General features: G+C 46.2%; 1 protein-coding gene across 1 annotated transcript in view; it reads left to right on the top strand.

Annotated features, from left to right (window-relative positions):
- Positions 1-2,633, top strand: part of LOC140476060 (ovarian cancer G-protein coupled receptor 1-like) — a 28,704-nt gene extending 26,071 nt beyond the window's left edge. Inside the window, exon 2 of the mRNA XM_072568037.1 lies at positions 1,176-2,633. Within this exon, the coding sequence (XP_072424138.1) occupies positions 1,176-2,126 (951 nt within the window). The 3' untranslated portion in view covers positions 2,127-2,633. The remainder of the gene's footprint in view (positions 1-1,175) is intronic.
- The last annotated feature ends 17,935 nt before the right edge of the window (positions 2,634-20,568 follow it).

Genomic DNA, 20,568 nt, shown 5'->3' with positions numbered 1-20,568 from the left:
TTCCCACGTGGTTAAAGATGCCCTCCAACGCATCTCGTCCACATCCCGCACCTCCGCCCTCAGACCCCACCTCTCCAACTGTAACAAGGACAGAACGCCCCTGGTGCTCACTTTCCACCCTACATACCTTCGCATAAACCCCAAATCATCCGCCGACATTTCCGCCACCTCCAAACAAATCCTGCCACCAGGGATATATTTCCTTCCCCATCCCTTTCCGCCTTCCGCAAAGACCGTTCCCTCCATGACTACCTGGTGAGGTCCACACCCCGCAACAACACACCCTCCCATCCTGGCACCTTCCCCTGCCACCGCAGGAATTGCAAATTGCGCCCACACTTCCTCCCTCACCTCCATCTAAGGCCCTAAAGGAGCTTTCCACATCCATCAAATATCATTTACCTGCACATCCACCAATATCATTTTTTGTATCCGTTGCTCCCGATGCAGTCTCCTCTACATTGGGGAGACTGGACGTCTCCTAGCAGAGCGCTTTAGGGAACATCTCCGGGACACCCGCACCAATCAACCAAACCGCCCCGTGGCCCAACATTTCAACTCCCCCTCCCACTCTGCCAAGGACATGGAGGTCCTGGGCCTCCTTCACCGTCACTTCCTCACCACCAGATGCCTGGAGGAAGAACGCCTCATCTTCCACCTTGGAACACTTCAACCCCAGGGCATCAATGTGGACTTCAACAGTTTTCTCACTTCCCCTTCCCCCACCTCACCCTAGTTCCAAACTTCCAGCTCAGCACTGTCCCCATGACTTGTCCGACCTGCCTATCTTCTTTTCCACCTATCCACTCCACCCTCTTCTCTAACCTGTCACCTTCATCCCCTCCCCCACTCACCTATTGTACTCTATGCTACTTTCTCCCCACCCCCACCCTCGTCTCACTTATCTCTCCACCCTTCAGGCTCTCTGCTTGTATTCCTGATGAAGGGCTTTTGCCTGAAACGTTGATTTTCCTGCTCCTCGGATGCTGCCTGAACTGCTGTGCTCTTCCAGCACCACTAATCCAGAATCTGGTTTCCAGCATCTGCAGTCATTGTTTTTACCAGAATGAGGAAGTGCTAGCTGGGTGAGGTTCCTGTAGGTTTCCTATTGAGTATATGTGTATACCTCTCTCTCCTCCATCTCTCACTCACTCTTTTCTTGATTTTATCAATAGAATGATACATGCACCATTCAATATTCCTTCGACCAATGGTTATTTTCAATTGTTTATGTCTTGGTGTTCATCCTGGGCCTGCCCATAAACTGCATTGCCCTGTACGCAGCCTATAAGCAAGTGAGGCGCAAGAATGAACTGGGAATATACCTCTTCAATCTAACTGTAGCTGATCTACTCTACATACTAACCCTGCCCTTCTGGATCGACTTCACTCTGCATGATGACAACTGGAGGGCTGGAGCTACCATGTGTCAGATCTGCTCCTTTTTGACCCACACCAATTTATATGCGAGTTCCGCCTTCCTGTGCTGTATCTCCTTTGACCGGTATCTCGGGGTGGTTCATCCCCTGAGAACGACTAGATTCCGCACAATTAGGACAGCAATCACAATTAGCTGTGTTGCCTGGCTCAGCCAATCAGCTTTCAATCTTGAACTGTTGATCCAACCAGAGATTTCCAACAATTCCAAAAGTCACAAGTTGTGCTACGATATCTACCCCATCGAGCCTTGGAAAGCAAATCTCAACTATTTCAGGATTGCCTTTGGATTCCTGCTCCCGTTCGCTCTGATCTTCATCTTCTACTGTAGCATTTACAACTCGGTGAGCAACAGTGTCTCCACACTGCACCATGAGAAGAGAAGGGCAGTGAAACTGATGCTGAGCATTACAGTGGGGTTCACCATCTGCTACTTCCCCTACCATGCCATATTGTTGGTCCGAAGCATCGTGGAGAAGGACTGCAATGTTGTACAACACACCTTCATCCCTTATCGACTATCAGTGGCTCTCATCTGCTTGAACTGCATTCTGGATCCAATCCTGTATTGTTTTGTGAGTGAGACAGCACGCAGAGATATCTTACTTGCCACATTGCGAAGGAAAGAGAACGCTATTAGGACCAGGGAACTGCAGGCCAACAACATGTCAGAGACTGTGATTCTTTAATGTTTAATAAAACAGAGAACGCTGTGAACACTTGTGCAGTACCTGTGGAGGGAGAAAAACAGAGTTAATGTTTCAGACAGAATGACCTTTGGTCAGGACCAAAAGAAGTTAGAGCTTGAACAGGTTTGAAACAAGTTCAGAGGTGGGGTAAATAGAGGGTTAGGAGGAAGAAGCATCACACAATTCCAACATGAACTCAGATTGGGGAGTAAATATCAATATATTCACATGCTGAATGCACTGTCCATTAGTTTGTAATTATGGAAAAGTGAAAAGGATGGGAGGATTCAATGTGTCATGATCAAGGTAAAGGCTGATTTAGGACAGAGCAACAATTGGCTGCTTCAGCATCCAGGAACTGATAGACCTGACCATTCACCATGACCCAATTCGCTGCCCAAACCCAAAAACAGAAGTTGCTGGAAAAGCTCAGCAGGTCTGGCAGCATCTGTGGAAAATAAAATCAGAGTTAACATTTCAGGTCCAGTGATCTTTCCTCAAAACTGACGGCAGCTGGAATAATGTTAGAAAGGGTGGGGGGGAGGGGGTAAGGAGTAATCAATTTTGAACTTGCACCTGGGATTTCGATATTGTGGTCATTTCAGAGACATGGGTAGAACAGGGACAGGAATGTTGCAGGTTTCAGGATTTAGATGTTTCAGTAAGAACAGAAAAGATAGTAAAAGAGAGGGAAGTGAGGCATTGTTCGTCAAGGACAGTATTATAGTGGCAGAAAGGACATTTGAGGACTCATCAACTGAGGTAGTATGGGCTAAGATTAGAAACAGGAAAGGAGAGGTCACCCTGTTGGGAGGTTTCTATAGGCATCTGAATAGTTCCAGAGATATAGAGGAAAGGATAGCAAAGATGATCCTCAATAGGAGTGAGAGTGCCAGGGTAGTTGTTATAGGGGACTTTGATTTTCTAAATATTGACCGTGGGTACATTGTTCAATACTTTAGACACAGTTTCCTGAGACAGTATGTAGACAGGCCAACAAGGGGCAAGGCCACATTGGATTTGATACTGGGTAATGAACCCAGCCAGGTGTTAGATTTGGAGGTAGGTGAGCATGTTGGTGATAGTGACCACTATTCAGTTGTGTTTACTTTAGTAATAGAAAGGGACAGGCATATACCGCAGGGCAAGAGTTATAGCCTGGGAAAGGCGATTAGAGTCATAGAGTCATAGGGATGGACAGCATGGAAACAGACCCTTTGGTCCAACCCGTCCATGCTGACCCGATATCCCAACCCAATTTAGTCCCACCTGCCAGCACCCGGCCCATATCCCTCCAAACCCTTCCTATTCATATACTCATCCAAATGTCTCTTAAATGTTGTAATTGTACCAGCCTCCACCGCATCCTCTGGCAGCTCATTCCATACACATACCACCCTCTGCGTGAAAAGGTTGCCCCTTAAGTCTCTTTTATAGCTTTCCCCTCTCACCCTAAACCTTTGGCCTCTAGTTCTGGACTCCCCAACCCCAGGGAAAAGAGTTTGTCTATTTATCCTGTCCATGCCCCTCATGATTTTATAAACCTCTATAAGGTCATCCTCAGCCTCCGATGCTCCAGGGAAAACAGCCCCAGCCTGTTCAGCCTCTCCCTATAGCTCAAATTCCCCAACCCTGGCAACATCCTTGTAAATCTTTTCTGAACCCTTTCAAGTTTCACAACATCCTTTCGATAGGAAGGAGACCAGAATTGCACGCAATATTCCAACAGTGGCCTAACCAATGTCCTGTACAGCCCTAACATGACCTCCCAACTCCTGTACTCAATTCTCTGACCAATAAAGGAAAGCATATCAAATGCCTTCTTCATTATCCCATCTACCTGTGACTCCACTTTCAAGGAGCTATTAACCTGCACTCCAAGGTCTCTTTGTTCAGCAACACTCCCTAGGACTTTACCATTAAGTGTATAAGTCCTGCTAAGATTTGCTTTCCCAAAATGCAGCACCTCGCATTTATCTGAATTAAACTCCATCTGCCGCGTCTCAGCCCATTGGCCCATCTGGTCCAGATCCTGTTGTAATCTGAGGTAAACCTGTTCGCTGTCCACTACACCTCCAATTTTGGTGTCATCTGCAAACTTACTAACTGTACCTTTTATGCTCGCATCCAAATCATTTATGTAAATGACAAAAAGTAGAGAGCCCAGCACCGATCCTTGTGGCACTCCACTGGCCACAGGCCTCCAGTCTGAAAAACAACCCTCTGTCTTGTACCTTTGAGCCAGTTCTGTATCCAAATGGCAAGTTCTCCCTGTATTCCGTGTGATCTAACCTTGCTAATCAGTCTCCCATGGGGAACCTTGTCGAACGCCTTACTGAAGTCCATATAGATCACATCTACTGCTTAGCCCTCATCAATCTTCTTTGTTACTTCTTCAAAAAACTCAATCAAGTTTGTGAGACATGATTTCCCACGCACAAAGCCATGTTGACTATCCCGAATCAGTCCTTGCCTTTTCAAATACATGTACATCCTGTCCCTCAGGATTCCCTCCAACAACTTGCCCACCACTGAGGTCAGGCTCACCAATCTATAGTTCCCTGGCTTGTCTTTACCACCCTTCTTAAACAGTGGCACCACGTTTGCCAACCTCCAGTCTTCCGGCACCTCACCTGTGACTATCGATGATACAAATATCTCAGCAAGAGGCCCAGCAATCACTTCTCTAGCTTCCCACAGAGTTCTCAGGTACACCTGATCAGGTCCTGGGGATTTATTCTCCTTTAACCGTTTCAAGACATCCAGCACTTCCTCCTCTCTAATCTGGACATTTTGCAAGATGTCACCATCTATTTCCCTACAGTCTATATCTTCCATATCCTTTTCCACAGTAAATACTGATGCAAAATATTCATTTAGTATCTCCCCCATTTTCTGTGGCTCCACACAAAGGCCGCCTTGCTGATCTTTGAGGGGCCCTATTCTCTCCCTAGTTACCCTTTTGTCCTTAATATATTTGTAACAACCCTTTGGATTCTCCTCAATTGTATTTGCCAACGCTATCTCATGTCCCCTTTTTGCCCTCCTGATTTCCCTCTTAAGTATACTCCTACTTCCTTTATACTCTTCTAAGGATTCACTCGATCTATCCTGTCTATACCTTACATATGCTTCCTTCTTTTTCTTAACCAAACCTGCAATTTCTTTAGTCGTCCAGCATTCCCTATACCTACCAGCCTTCCCTTTCACCCTGACAGGAATATCCTTTCTCTGGATTCTTGTTATCTCATTTCTGAAGGCTTCCCATTTTCTAGCCGTCCCTTTACCTGCAAACATCTGCCTCCAATCAGCTTTCGAAAGTTCTTGCCTAATACCGTCAAAATGGGCCTTTCTCCAATTTAGAACTTCAACTTTTACATCTGGTCTATCCTTTTCCATCACTATTTTAAAACAAGTAGAATTATGGTCGCTGGCCCCAAAGTGCTCCCCCATTGACACCTCAGTTACCTGCCCTGCCTTATTTCCCAAGAGTAGGTCAAGTTTTGCACCTTCTCTAGTGATGCGATTAGGCAAGATTTAGGATACATAGGATGGGGAAGGAAACTGCAGGGGATGGGCACAATTGACATGTGGTTCTTATTCAAGGAACAGCTACTGCGTGTCCTTGATAAGTATGTACCTGTCAGGCAGGGAGGAAGTTGTCAAGCACAGGAGCCGTGGTTTACGAAGGAAGTTGAATCTCTTGTCAAGAGGAAGAAGAAGGCTTATGTGAGGAAGAGATGTGAAGGCTCAGTTAGGGCGCTTGAGAATTACAAGGTAACCAGGAAAAACCTGAACAGAGAGCTAAGACGAGCGAGGAAGGGACATGAGATGTTGCTGTCAGATACGATCAGGGAAAACACTAAAGCTTTCTATAGTTATATCAGGGATAAAAGAATGACTAGAGTAGGATTAAGGTTAGTCAAGGACAGTAGTGGGAAGTTATGCGTGGAGTCAGAAGAAATGAATATTTTTCATCAGTATTCACTGAGGAATAAGATAAAGTTGTCAAGGAGAATACTGAGAAACAGGCTACTAGACAAGGTGGGATTGAGGTTCACAAGGAGGAGGTGTTAGCAATTTTGGAAAGTGTGAAAATAGATAAGTCCCCTGGGCCGGATGGGATTTATCCCAGGATTCTTTGGGACGCCAGGGAGGAGATTGCCAAGCTTTGGCTTAGATCTTTATGTCATCATTGTCTATAGGAATAGTTCCAGAAGACTGGAGGATAGCAAATGTTATTCAAGAAGGGGAGTAGAGATAATCCTGATAATTATCACCCAGTGAGCCTTACTTCGGTTTGGGTAAAGTGTTGGAAAAGGTAATAAGAGATAGGATTTATAATCATCTTGAGAGGAATAAGTTGATTAGGGATAGTCATCACGGTTTTGTGAAGGGTAGGTCGTGCCTCACAAACCTTATTGAGTTCTTTGAGATGAGGGCAAAGTGGTTGATGTGGTGTATATGGATAAGGTTCCCCATGGTTAGCTAATGCACAAAAATACGGAGGCATGGAATTGAGAGTGATTTAGCGGTTTGGATCAGAAATTGGCTAGCTGAAAGAAGACAGAGAGGTGTGGTTGGTGGGAAATGTTCATCCTGGAGTTCAGTTACTAGTGGTGTACTGCAAGGATCTGTTCTGGGTCCACTAATATTTGTCATTTTTATAAATGACATAGACGAGGACATAGAAGGATAGGTTAGTAAATTTGCGGATGACATTAAAGTCGGTAGAGTTGTGGATAGTGCCAGAGGATGTGGTAGGTTACAGAGGGACAAGGATAAGCTGCAGAGCTGGGTTGAGAGACGGCAAATGGAGTTTCATGTGGAAAAGTGTGAGGTGATTCACTTTGGAAGGAGTAACAGGAATGCAGGGTATTGGGCTAATGGTAAGATTCTTGGCAATGTAGATAAGCAGAGAGATGTTGGTGTCCATGTACATAGATTTCTCAAAGTTCCCATCCAGGTTGATAGGGCTGTTAAGAAGGCATATGGTGAGTTAGCTTTTATTGGTAGAGGGATTGAGTTTTGGAGCCATTAAGTCATGTTGTAGCTGTATAAAACTCTGATGCGGCCCCACAAGGAGTATTGCATACAGTTCTGGTCACCGCATTATAGGAAGGATGTGGAAGCTTTGGAAAGGGTTCAGAAGAGATTTACTGGGGTGTTGTCTGCTATGGAGGGAAGGTCTTACAAGGAAAGGCTGAGGGAACAGAGGCTGTTTTCATTGGAGAGAAAAAAATTGAGAGATGAGTTAGTTGTGACATATAACATAATCAGAGGGCTAGATCGGGTGAACAGTGAGGGCCTTTTTCCTCAGATGGTGATAGCTAACACAAGGGGACATAACTTTAAATTGAGGGGTGATGGATATAGGACAGATATCAGAGGTAGTTTCTTCATTCAGAGAGTAGTAAGGGTATGGAACGCCCTGCTTGCAACAGTAATAGGCTCACCAACTTTAAGTACATTTAAATGTTCATTGGATAGGCATATGGACCAGAATGGAATAGTGCAGGATAGATGGGCTTCAGATTGGTTTCACAGCACACATTGAGAGCCGAAGGGCCTATATTGTGCTGTAATGTTCTATGTTCTATCAATAGGTGGGGTTAGACCCCAAAGAGAGTGAAGACAGTTGTACAGACAAAGGAGTGAATAAAGATCAGGCTGGGAGGGTGAATAACTATTAATGGGGACGGTTAGTGACTAGCAACTTGTTGTATGTAATAGCAGACCATGGGATAACAAGGGCTGGTGTGTGACATTTGGGGTAAGGACCTGGGAAAGCTGGGGCCTGAAAATTGTTGAACTCGATGTTGGCTCCAGAAGGCTGCAGGGTCTCCAAGTGGAAAAATGAGGTGCTATTCTTCCAGCTTCTACCGGGCTTCACTAGAGCACTGCAGCAAGCCTGATGTTGGCCAGGGAACAGGGAGGGATGTTAACAGGCAGGCAGCTGTTTTGCAGCCAGAACGTGGACGTTCTGTGAAGCAGTCACCCAGTCTATGCTTTGTTTCCCCAGTGTAGAGGAGACCACATTGTGAGCAGCGAATGCAGTGGACTAGATGATGTGGAGGGCAGGAAAAGCACTACTTCAGCTGGAAGGTGTGTCTGGGGCCTTGGATAGTGAGGAGGGGTGAGTTAAAGGGAAAGGTGTTACACCATCTGCTGTTGCATGGGACAGTGTAGTGTGGCTGTAGGGCTGGGTGGAGGGAGAGGTTGGGAGATGTGGTGCTGTCCAGAAAGCTGTTATTTTGGTCGGCACAGTGACTTGGTGGTTGACACTGCTGCCTCACAGTGGCAGGGACCCGGGTTCATTTCCCGCCTCAGGCGACTGTCTGTGTGGAGTTTGCACATTCTCCCCGTGTCTGCATGGGTTTCCTCCGGGTGCTCCGGTTTCCTCCCACAGTCCAAAGATACGGAGGTCAGGTGAATTGGCCATGCTAAATTGCCCATAATGTTAGATGCATTAGTCAGAGGGAAATAGGTCTGGGTGTGTTACTCTTCGGAGAGTCAGTGTGGACTTGTTGGGCCAAATGGCCTGTTTTCACATTGTAGGGAATCTAATCTAATCTGGTCAGTTGCTTGACACTGTCTTCTGACAAAATGCTGGACAAGCTGGGTTTCTTTCATATGGAGTTTAGAGGAGTCTGAGAGGTAACTTGATAAGATTCAGTATATAAGTGCATATTAAGTGTGTAATATTGTATAAGACCCTGAATGGAAGCCAAATGTTGCTTTTTCTGTAAATCTGAAATAAACACAGATTGCTGGCAGGATTGAGCAGGTCTGGCAGCCTCTGTAGAACAACAAGGCTAATGTTTCGGGTCTAGTCCAACTTTCCTTCGGACATCGGAGACCCTGGATGGTCTCCTTAAGGTGGACACCACAATGATCCTTCATCATGTATGTGAGTCCAAAAATAAGAAACGCACGTTAAAAATTCGGGGCCTCGCTTTTAGGACAGAGATACTGAGAACTTTTTTTTCTATGTCAGAGAGTTGTGCTAGTTTGAAATTCTGCTTCAGAAGGCTGTGGAGATTGAGCCATTGAAGATTTTTAAAGACAGAGGTGGATACATTTTTGTTAAGGAAAGAAACAGGTCTATGGTTGCATGCATGATGGAGCAGGCTGGAGCACCAATGGTATAATCCTGCTCCTTATTCATTTGTTCATGTTATCTTTAAGTCAAAGCATTCATTGTCCTTTTGTTTATTCAATCATGGGACATGGCCAACACTGGTTGGGTTCACCTTTTATTGCTCATCTCAAGTTGTCCCTTGGGTGGGATGAGCTGCCTTCTTAAATCACTGCAGTCCATGTGCTGTAGGTTGGCCCACAATGCACTCAGGGTGGGAATTCCAGGATTTTGACCCAGTCACACTGAAGGAAGAATCACAGTCCATTTGTTCAAACTGCAAAGATTTCAAACCTAACCTTGGAGGGGAGGAAAATGATCCTCGTCATTTCGTATCCCCATTAGATAAGTGATGTTATTAGGGTGGATACACTCAGCCTTTTTCCCAGGGTTGGGGAATCAAGGACTAGAGGGCATCAGTTTAAGGTTAGAGGGGAAAGAATAAATGGGAAGCTAAGGGGCAACTTTTTTACCCAGAGGGTGGTACGCATATGGAATGAGCTGCCAGCAGAAGTGGTTGAGGTGGGTACATTAACAACATTTAAAAGGCATTTGGGTAAATACATGGATAGGAAAGGACTAGAAGGATATGGGCCAAGTGCAGGGAAATGGGGTTAGTGCGGACAGACATCTTGGTCAGCATGGACCAGTTTGGGCCAAAGGGCCTGTCTCTGTGTGTAGGATTCTATGTTCAATGATCTGCTCATTTATAAATGATGCAGTAAATGGTGGTCTAGATTACCACATCATAACAGGTTTCCAATTAGTCCCCACAACATTGTAATTGTTTTCCCTTGAAGTAGTTAATTATTTCCTTTTTGAAAGTTACCGTTGAGACTGTTCCCACCTTTCAAACTCAGCGCTCCAAACAACAACCCACTTTGTTGCAGAAAATGTCCCACCCCCAGTCCTTTAGCACTTCACCTTAAGTCTGTGTATCCTGGTTACAATCCCTGCTGTTCATTCAAACTCCTTTGATTTTGAACCCCTCTAATGTATCTCCCTTAAAGACTCCATTTCAGAGACAGCAAGCTCAACTTTCCCAGTTTCTTCACTGAACTGAATTTCCTTGACCCCTCTCATATAATTCGAGCAAATCTCTCCTGCTCTGCCTCGAATGACGACATCTTTTTGGTGCCAGAATAAAACACCGGGGAGAGATATGTGGTTTTGCGGTAACAGCTCCATTATCTGAAGCAAACATTTTGCTGAGCATTATTTTCTTGCAGCCACTGTATCTTTAAGGGATGGCAATAATTTGCTGCAATAATAGGCAGCTCATCCCCCATCCCCCAAGGGACAACTTGAAACGGGCAATAAATGGCGAACCCAACCAGTGTTGGCCATGTCCCATGATTGAATAAACGTTTTAATGGCTGTGTAACCGGCTGCTTTCTCACTGGTCAGTCAGCCAACCTCAAAACAGTGAAGAAATCCAATAGTCTCTGTCTCATCCTCTTGAAGTCTGAAGGCTGCATCTCACTGGTGATCTTTTGTAATTCATTCACAGGCTGAGGGCACCACTGGCTAGGCCAGAATTTATTGCCCATCTCAGCGGGTAGTCAAGAGTCAACTCCATCGCCCTGGGTCTGTTCCTTCATTGACTGAGGCTGTTTCAGCAATGACTTCCAAAAGTTGATTAGATCAAACTCAGATCGATAATTTAGATTAGATTCCCTGCAGTGTGGAAACAGGCCCTTCGGCCCAACCAGTCCACACTGACCCTCTGAAGAGTAACCCACCCAGACCCATTCCCCTCTGACTAATGCACCGAACACTGTGGACAACTTAGCATGGCCAATTCACCCAACCTGCACATCTTTGGACTGTGGGAAGAAACCAACACAGACACAGGAAGAATGCGTAAAATCCACATAGATGGTCGCCTGAGGCTGGATTCAAAGCCAGGTTCCTGGTGCTGTGAGGCAGCAGTGCTAACCACTGAGCCACCATGTCACCCTTTTATAGTCATAACGGATTACAGCATGGAAACAAGCCTTTCAGCCTAACTTGTCCATGCCACCCAGTTTTCACAATAAGTCTAGTCCCATTGGCCTGTATTTGGTCCATATCCCTCCATACCTACCCCTGTATCCATGTACCTGTCCAAATGTTTTTTGAATGACAACCTTGTATTTGCCTCCACCACTACCCCAGGCAGCCTGTTCCAGACATTCAGCACTCCTTATGTGGAAAAAAATTGCCTTTTGGACCCTTTTGTATCTCTCCCCTCTCACTTTAAACCTATGCCCTCTAGTTTTAGACTCCTCTACCATGGGAAAAGCTCGAATAGATCATAGAATCCCTATAGTGTGGGAATAGGCCATTCAGCTCAACCCTCCACACAGTATCCCACTCAAACCCATTCCCCTACATTTACCCCTGGCTAATGCACCTAACCTACATATTCCTGAAAACTATGGGTCATTTTAACTTGGGCCAATTCACCTGACCTGTACATCTTTGGACTGTGGGAGGAAACCGGAGCACCCGGAGGAAACCCACGCAGACACTGGGAGAATGTGCAAACAGACAGTCGCCTGAGGCTGGAATCGAACCTGGGTCCCTAGCGTTGTGTGGCAGCACTGAGCCACCATGCAACCCAATAGCTGCTGGCTTTTTTACCTAATCTATGCCTCTCCTGATTTTATAGACCGTGTGGGCGGCACGGTGGCACAGTGGTTAGCACTGCTGCCTCGCAGCGCCGGAGATCCGGGTTCAATTCCCGCCTCAGGCGACTGACTGTGTGGAGTTTGCACGTTCTCCCCGTGTCTGCGTGGGTTTCCTCCGGGTGCTCCGGTTTCCTCCCACAGTCCAAAGATGTGCAGGTCAGGTGAATTGGCCATGCTAAATTGCCCGTAGTGTTAGGTCAGGGGTAGATGTAGATGTAGAGGTATGGGTGGGTTACGCTTCGGCGGGCGCGGTGTGGACTTGTTGGGCCGAAGGGCCTGTTTCCACACTGTAAGTAATCTAATCTAATCTAATCTAATCTAATAAGTGACCTCATTCTGGGCAGTAACATTCTAGGATTTTCCTTTGCTTTGTGCCTGGAGAGAAGTTATAGCCCTGATGTACAATGGAGATGAAAAAAGAGTGGGGTCTCTAAAACTGATAAGAAATTGGTGAAGTCCACATTGATGCCCTGGGGTTGAAGTGTTCTGAGGCGGAAGATGAGGCGTTCTTCCTCCAGGTATCGGGTGGTGAGGGAGCGGCGGTGAAGGAGGCCCAGGACCTCCATGTCCTCGGCAGAGTGGGAGGGGGAGTTGAAATGTTGGGCCATGGGGCGGTTTGGTTGATTGGTGCGGTGCAATCCAGGGAGAAAAGTCCCAAACTATTCAGCCTCTCCTTACAACACAAACATAATAATAATCGGTAAAGAAGGACAAGAGATATAGTACTAAGTTGGATATCCTTCTCAAAGAGCTAGCAGAGGTATGATGGGCCAAGTGACCTCATTCTGGGCAGTAACATTCTAGGATTTTCCTTTGCTTTGTGCCTGGAGAGAAGTTATAGCCCTGATGTACAATGGAGATGAAAAAAGAGTGGGGTCTCTAAAACTGTGTCATTTTTGTGTACATTAGGGGTGAAGGGCTTAACAGGCACAGGAACGATTCTTCTTTAGAACTGAAAGCATCTAGCAATTTACAGTTTTTATGCAAATAGAAGAGGAAGAGGGACAGCGAATGGAACAGATGCTGAAAGATACAAAAGACAAAGGCTGCTATGCTGCTGGTAAAGAGGTGATAGATGCAGAAAATAGATCGAGGTGAAGGTGTGAAAAGTAGAAAATAGGTTCACTGTGCAGAGAGGGAAGCCAACAAGACATAGCTGTGGTAGAGTGAGTAATGGAAAAAAAATGAGTACAGCAGTCAAACTCTGAAATTGTTCCACTCAATGCTAAGTCCTGAATTCAGTAAAGTACCTCAGCTGAAATGAGGTGCTGTTCATCCAGATTGGACTGAGGTTCCTTGGAACATTGCAGAAGGTGGAGGACTGAAATGTTAGCACGGGACTTAGATTGTATATTGAAAGAGCAAGCAGCTGTGAGGTGAGGGTCATCTCAATGGATTTAATCTAATAAGGCAAGGGAGTGGGAACCAAAGCACCAGGTCAGAATGTGACCAGAAGATAAAGGTTAGTGGATTAATAGGCAAGATCAGAGTGGGGCTGGAAAAGCACAGCAGGTCAGGCAGTATCCGAGGACCAGGAGAATCGACTTTTCGGGGAGGAGCCCTTCATCAGGAATGAGGCTGGGAGCCTCGGGGGTGGAGAGATAAATGGGAGGGGGGGTGGGGCTGGGGAGAAGGTGGCTGAGAGTACAATAGGTAGATGGAGGAAGGGGTAAAGGTGATAGGTCAGAGGAGAGGGTGGAGCGGATAGGTGGGAAGGGAGATGGACAGGCGAGACAGGTCATGAGGATGGTGCTGAGCTGGAAGGTTGGAACTGGGGTATGGTGGGGGAAGGGAAATGAGGAAACTGGTGAAGTCCACATTGATGCCCTGGGGTTGAAGTGCTCCGAGGCGGAAGATGAGGCGTTCTTCCTCCAGGCATCGGGTGGTGAGGGAGTGGCTGTGGAGGAGGCCCAGGACCTGCATGTCCTCGGCAGAGTGGGAGGGGGAGTTGAAATGTTGGGCCACGGGGTGGTGTGGTTGATTGGTGCGGGTGTCCCGGAGATGTTCCCTAAAGTGCTCTGTAGAGGAGACCGCATCGGGAGCAACGGATACAATAAATGATATTGGTGGATGTGCAGGTGAAACTTTGATGGATGTGGAAGGCTCCTTTGGGGCCTTGGATGGAGGTGAGGGAGGAGGTGTGGGCGCAGGTTTTGCAATTCCTGCAGTCGCCGGGTGAAGGTGCCAGGACGGGAGGGTGGGTTGTAGGGGGGCGTGGACCTGACCAGGTAGTCACGGAGGGAACGCTCTTTGCAGAAAGCAGATAGGGGTGGGGAGGGAAATATATCCCTGGTGGTGGGGTCCATTTGTAGGTTAGGCCCATTAATAGGCTAGGCAAGGCCAGTCTAAACACCATGGTGAGGGAAGGAATCATAAAAGATCAAAGTGTGAGTTGAAATTTGGAGTAAATGAAAGCAATGAGGCTCAGAAACTAATAACTAAGACTGAAGATTGTGGAAAGTGTAGTGCACAAGAAAATATTAAAAGACAAATCAGTAGAACCTATTTAAAACCCTTGTACCTAAATACAGACAGTGTTGTTACAATTATATCAGGCATTGGTGAGACCACCTCCATCCACCTATCTCAGCCCCCATGACCAACAAACCTCATTCCTGATGAAGGGCTTATACCCGAAACATCGATTCTCCTGCTCCTAGGATGCTGCTTGACCTGCTGTGCTTTTCCAGCACCACACTTTTCAACATTGGCGTGACCAAACCTGAGTACTGTGTCCAGTTGTGGTCTCCTTACTTGAGGAAGAATGTGGAGGCAGCTCAGAGGAGGTTCACCAGTTCGATTCCAGGAATGAAAGGGCCATCGTACGAGGAGCAAGTAAATTGATTGAGTTTGTACTCGCTGGAGTTCAGAAAAGTGAGAGAGAATCTGATCGAGGGGGACAGGCAGGAGAGTGCAGTTCAGACCAGAATACAATCAGCCATGATCGTATTAAAAGGTAGAATGGGCTCTAAGGGTTGAATGGCCTATTCCTTTCCTAGTTCTTTGATTCCTATGGTCAAAGCAGAGGTATTCCAAAACGCAGTCACCTAGTCACCTTGCCAATGTAGAGGAGACCACCTTGTAAGCAGCGAATGCAGTAGACTAGATGGTGTGGAGAGCAGGTAAAGTGCTGCTTCACCTGGAAGGTGTGTTTAGGGCCTTGGACAGAGAGGAGGGGGGAGGTGAATGGGCAAGCGTTACACCTGGAATTATGTGGGAAAGTGTCGTGGGAGAGTGAGGAAGTGAGGAGTGATGGGAGAGTGGACCAGAGTCATGGAGGAAGTGGTTCCCATGGAACATTGACAGGGGAGGGGAGGACAATATGTGAATTATACCGGACTCAAAACATTATTTTTCTCTCCACGGACCTCCTGAGTTTCTGCAGCACTTCCTGTCTTCATTTCAAATTTCCAGCATCTGCAACATTTTACTTTTATTGGAGGAAGAAGGATCATTTACCACTGAAGAGCACAAATGGGCTATCTGCTGTTAAAAGGAGGAACCATGTGACTTAGAAGATTGACAAGCATATCCTTTGATTCTGATCTCCACCATTTGTTTCCCTTCTGCTGTTTCTCCTATTGGCGGTCTCTTGCAACAAGGTTTGCAAAGCACAGTGAGGCCACCTGGTGGTGCAGTATCGACTGTGCACGAATAACGTGGATTTCTATAACCTCATGGTTCAGGGATGTCGTGAAAGGTGCTTTCCAGACATTGAAATACTTCATTAAACATCGCTGTAATGTAGGAGTAAAAGGACTTTCAAACAGAGGCCTTTATCCTTTCATAGGAGAGCTGTAGCGCAAAAGAAGACCCATTTGCCCCACTGTATGTATTCCATCCAGAGCTATCAGGCCTAACCCCATAGTGCTGGAAGTGACAACACATCCCTTTTCCAAATGTGTTTGAAAATGCAGTAAAGGCTTCTATATGAACTCCATCCCCCCTCTAATCCTCCTCTAAATTACTTTAAATCTGTAACTCCTGCTTATTGACCTCTGCTAAAAAAAAATCCTTCCAATTCACTTTGTTCGAACCTCTCGGTCTCCTGAAAGCAAGCTCCCTCCTATCTAATCTTTCATTATAGCTACATTCCATTACGACATCCTTGTAGATCTCCTCTGCAGCCTCTCTCTAGTTAGTCACCACATTGTGCTCCCTACCAGGTTCTCAGAGTCACAATACATCATGGTAATGTGTGCTGCAAATCCATTCTCCAGGATAAAGACATTTGTTGTTGAGCTCCCACATGCTGCAGGATGTACATGTGCTGGGACTGCACTGCCCTGCTCTGTCTTGCTTTACTGAACAACAACTGAATTCATCAAAAATAATGTTAACATTTATTCCTGGTCTCAACAAAAGAAACCACTCTCCACCTCCCCAATCCGCTCATCTTGCTCTGCTGGCAACACTTAAGGCCTTTTCTTACCTCTCTCCTTACCCAATGCTCACACTCCTTCACTTTCTCTCCAGCTACAGGGAGAGGTTGAACAGGCTGGGGCTGTTTTCCCTGGAGCGTCGGAGGCTGAGGGGTGACCTTATAGAAGTTTATAAAATCATGAGGAGCATGGATAGGAAAAATAGACAAAGTCATTTCCCTGGGGTGGGGGAGTCCAGAACTAGAGTCATAGAGTCATAGAGACGTACAGCATGGAAACAGACCCTTCGGTCCAACCCATTCATGCCGACCAGATATCCCAATCCAATCTATTCCCACCTGCCAGCTGCCTCCAAACCATTCCTATTCATATACCCATCCAAATGCCTCTTAAATGTTGCAATTGTACCAGCCTCCACCACTTCCTCTGGCAGCACATTCCATACACATACCACCCTCTGTGTGAAAAAGTTGCCCCTTAGGTGTCTTTTATATCTTTCCCCTCTCACCCTAAACCTATGCCCTCTAGTTCTGGACTCCCCAACACCAGGAAAAAGACTTTGTCTATTTACCCTATCCATGCCCCGCATAATTTTGCAAACCCCTATAAGACCATAAGACCATAAGACCATAAGACATAGGAGTGAAAGTAAGGCCATTCGGCCCATCGAGTCCACTCCGCCATTCAATCATGGCTGATGCGCATTTCAGCTCCACTTGCCAGCACTCTCCCCGTAGCCCTTAATTCCTCTAGACAACAAGAACCTATCAATCTCGGCCTTGAAGATATTTAGCGTCCCGGCTTCCACTGCACTCCGTGGCAATGAATTCCACAGGCCCACCACTCTCTGGCTGAAGAAATGTCTCCGCATTTCCGTTCTGAAATGACCCCCTCTAATTCTAAGGCTGTGTCCACGGGTCCTAGTCTCTCCAGCCTCCAGCCTCCGACGCTCCAGGGAAAACAGCTCCAGCCTGTTCAGCCTCTCCCTGTAGCTCAGATCCCCCAACCCTGGCAACATCCTTGTAAATCTTTTCTGAACCCTTTCAAATTTCACAACATCTTTCCGATAGGAAGGAGACCAGAATTGCACGCAATATTCCAACAGTGGCCTAACCAATGTCCTGTACAGCCGCAACATGACCTCCCAATTCCTGTACTCAATACTTTGACCAATAAAAGAAAGCATACCAAACGCCTTTTTCACTATCCTATCTACCTGCGACTCCACTTTCAAGGAGCGATGAACCTGCACTCCAAGGTCTCCTTGTTCAGCAACATTCCCTAGGACCTTACCATTAAGTGTATAAGTCCTGCTAAGATTTGCTTTCCCAAAATGCAGCACCTCGCATTTATCTGAATTAAACTCCATCTGCCACTTCTCAGCCCATTGGCCCATCTGGTCCAGATCCTGTTGTATTCTGAGGTAACCCTGTTCGCTGTCCACTACACCTCCAATTTTGGTGTCATCTGCAAACTTACTAACTGTACCTCTTATGCTCGCATCCAAATCATTTATGTAAATGACAAAAAGTAGAGGGCCCAGCACCGATCCTTGTGGCACTCCACTGGTCACAGACCTCCAGTCTGAAAAACAACCCTCCACCAACACCCTCTGTCTTCTACCTTTGAGCCAGTTCTGTATCTAAATGACTACTTCTCCCTGTATTCCATGAGATCTAACCTTGTTAATCAGTCTCCCATGGGGAACCTTGTCGAACGCCTTACTGAAGTCCATATAGATCACATCTACTGCTCTGCCCTCATCAATCTTCTTTGTTACTTCTTCAAAAAACTCAATCAAGTTTGTGAAACATGATTTCCCACGCACAAAGCTATGTTGACTATCTCGAATCAGTCCTTGCCTTTCCAAATACATGTACATCCTGTCCCTCAGGATTCCCTCCAACAACTTGCTCACCACCGAAGTCAGGCTCACCGGTCTATAGTTCCCTGGCTTGTCTTTACTGTCCTTCTTAAACAGTGGCACCACGTTTGCCAACCTCCAGTCTTCTGGCATCTCACCTGTGACTATCGATGATACAAATATCTCAGCAAGAGGCCCAGCAATCACTTCTCTAGCTTCCCACAGCGTTCTCGGATACACCTGATCAGGTCCTGGGGATTTAAGGTGAGTAGGGACACATTTAAAAGGAACCTAAGGAGAAACATTTTCACACTATGGGGGGTGCATGTATGTAATGAGCTGCCAGAGGAAGTGGTGGAGGCTGGTACAATTACAGCATTTAAAAGGCATCTTAATGGGTGTATGAATAGGAAGGGTTTCGAGGAATACAGGCCAAGTGCTGGCAAGTGGGATTAGATTAGTTTAGGATATCTGGTTGGCATGAATGAGGTGAACCGAAGGGTCTGTTTCCGTTCTGTGCTTCTCTATGACTCTAAGATTGTTGATCTTAAAAATGCTAACTGCACATGTATTGAATTGAATTTAATTTATTGTCATATGTACCCAGGCACAATGGAAAGCTTTGTCTTGCGAGCAATCATTGAGTTAAGAAGCATAGATGTACCGTGGATATAGGTATTTAGACACTTCACCTAGAGACTTAACTTCAAACCCTGTGGCTCCACTGTTCCTCTCTCTCTCTCTCTCTCTCTCTCTCTCTCTCTCTGTAGAGTTTGATCAGATATCACTTTTTGAAGTGTTCACTATCTATTTTAGTTTCTGGTTTGCTTCACTGCTCCTACACCACGTGGGGTGAAATGCTGCTTTAGATAAACACCACGGAATTGCTCTTTAGAAAGCACTAATGATGCATGCAGAGGAAGGCTCCCTCCCCACCCAGAGCCGACAGGGAGTCAATCAACATTTTAGCATGATTTGGAGATGCTGGTGTTGGACTGGGGTGTACAAAGTTAAAAATCACACAACACCAGATTATAGTCCAACAGGTTTAATTGGAAGCACTAGCTTTTGGAGCACTGCTCCACAACCACCTGATGAAAGAGCAGTGCTCCGAAGGCTAGTGCTTCCAAATAAACCTGTTGGATTATAACCTGGTGTTGTGTGATTTTTAACATTTTAACAGGCAGCCACCCCATGTGGCAGAGGGAGCCCCGGCCAGCAGATGTCTTACTGTAGCTGTACAGGGCCTTGTTGAGACCCAACTGGAGTATTGCGTGTCGTTTTGGCTCCCCCACTTACAAACAGATATACTTGCCAAAGATGGAGTGCAGCTAAAGTTCACCAGACTGGTCCCTGGAATGGAAGGATGGTTGCTTGAGGAGAGGGATTGAACTGAAACAGAAACATTTCTGACAAGGCTGGACAGATTGGATATGGAGCTGATGTTTCTCCTTACTGGGAAGGTAAGAGATCTAGAGCAAGGGATCACGGTCTCAGGATTTGGAGAAGGTCATTTAGAACTGATACAAGGGGAAATTTCTTAATTTGAGGGATGGTGAAACTGGATTTTTTGCAACAGCAGGCTGTGGAGGAAATCAGTGAATACCCTTTGTTCCTCTTTTCAAGAAAGTGAGTAGGGAATTCCCTGGCAATTACAGACCAGTCAGTCTGGCTTCTGTGGTCAGCAAGGTCTGGGAATAAAATTTTGAGGGATAGGATTAATGACTATTTGGAAAAACGCAGCATTATTAAAGGCAGTCAGCATGGCTTTGAGAGGGGCAGGTCATGCCTCATAAATCTTATTGGGTTCTTTGAGGAGATGGTGTGACAGGTTGACGAAGGTCAAGCGGTGGATGTGGCGTACATGGACTTTAGCAAGTCATTTGAGAAGGTTCCCCATGGTAGGCTCATTCATAAAGTTAGGAAATATGGGATATAGGGACATTTGGCTATCTGGATTCAGAATTGGTTGGCTGACAGAAGGCAGAGAGTGGTTGTAGATGGAAAGTATTCTACCTGGAGGTCAGTGTTGAGTGAGGTCCCGCAGGGTTCTGTACTTGGGCCTCTGCTCTTTCTAGGTTTTATAAATGACTTGGATGAGGAGGTTGAGGGGTGGGCTAGTAAATTTGCCAATGACACAAAGGTTGGAGGTGTCGTAGATAGTATTGAGGGCTATTGCAGGCTGCAGCACAACATAGACAGGATGCAGAGCTGGGCTGAGAAATGGCAGATGGAGTTCAACCTGGAAATTGTGAAATGATGCATTTTGGAAGGTCGAACTTGAATGTTGAATATAGGATTAAAGACAGGATTCTTGGCAGTGTGGAGGAACAGAGGGATCTGGGTGTGCAAGTACATAGATCTCTCAAAGTTGCCACCCAAGTGC

This window comes from Chiloscyllium punctatum, chromosome 4, assembly GCF_047496795.1.
Source record: "Chiloscyllium punctatum isolate Juve2018m chromosome 4, sChiPun1.3, whole genome shotgun sequence".
Lineage (NCBI taxonomy): Eukaryota > Metazoa > Chordata > Chondrichthyes > Orectolobiformes > Hemiscylliidae > Chiloscyllium > Chiloscyllium punctatum.
This window is presented reverse-complemented; position numbering and strand designations above follow the sequence as displayed.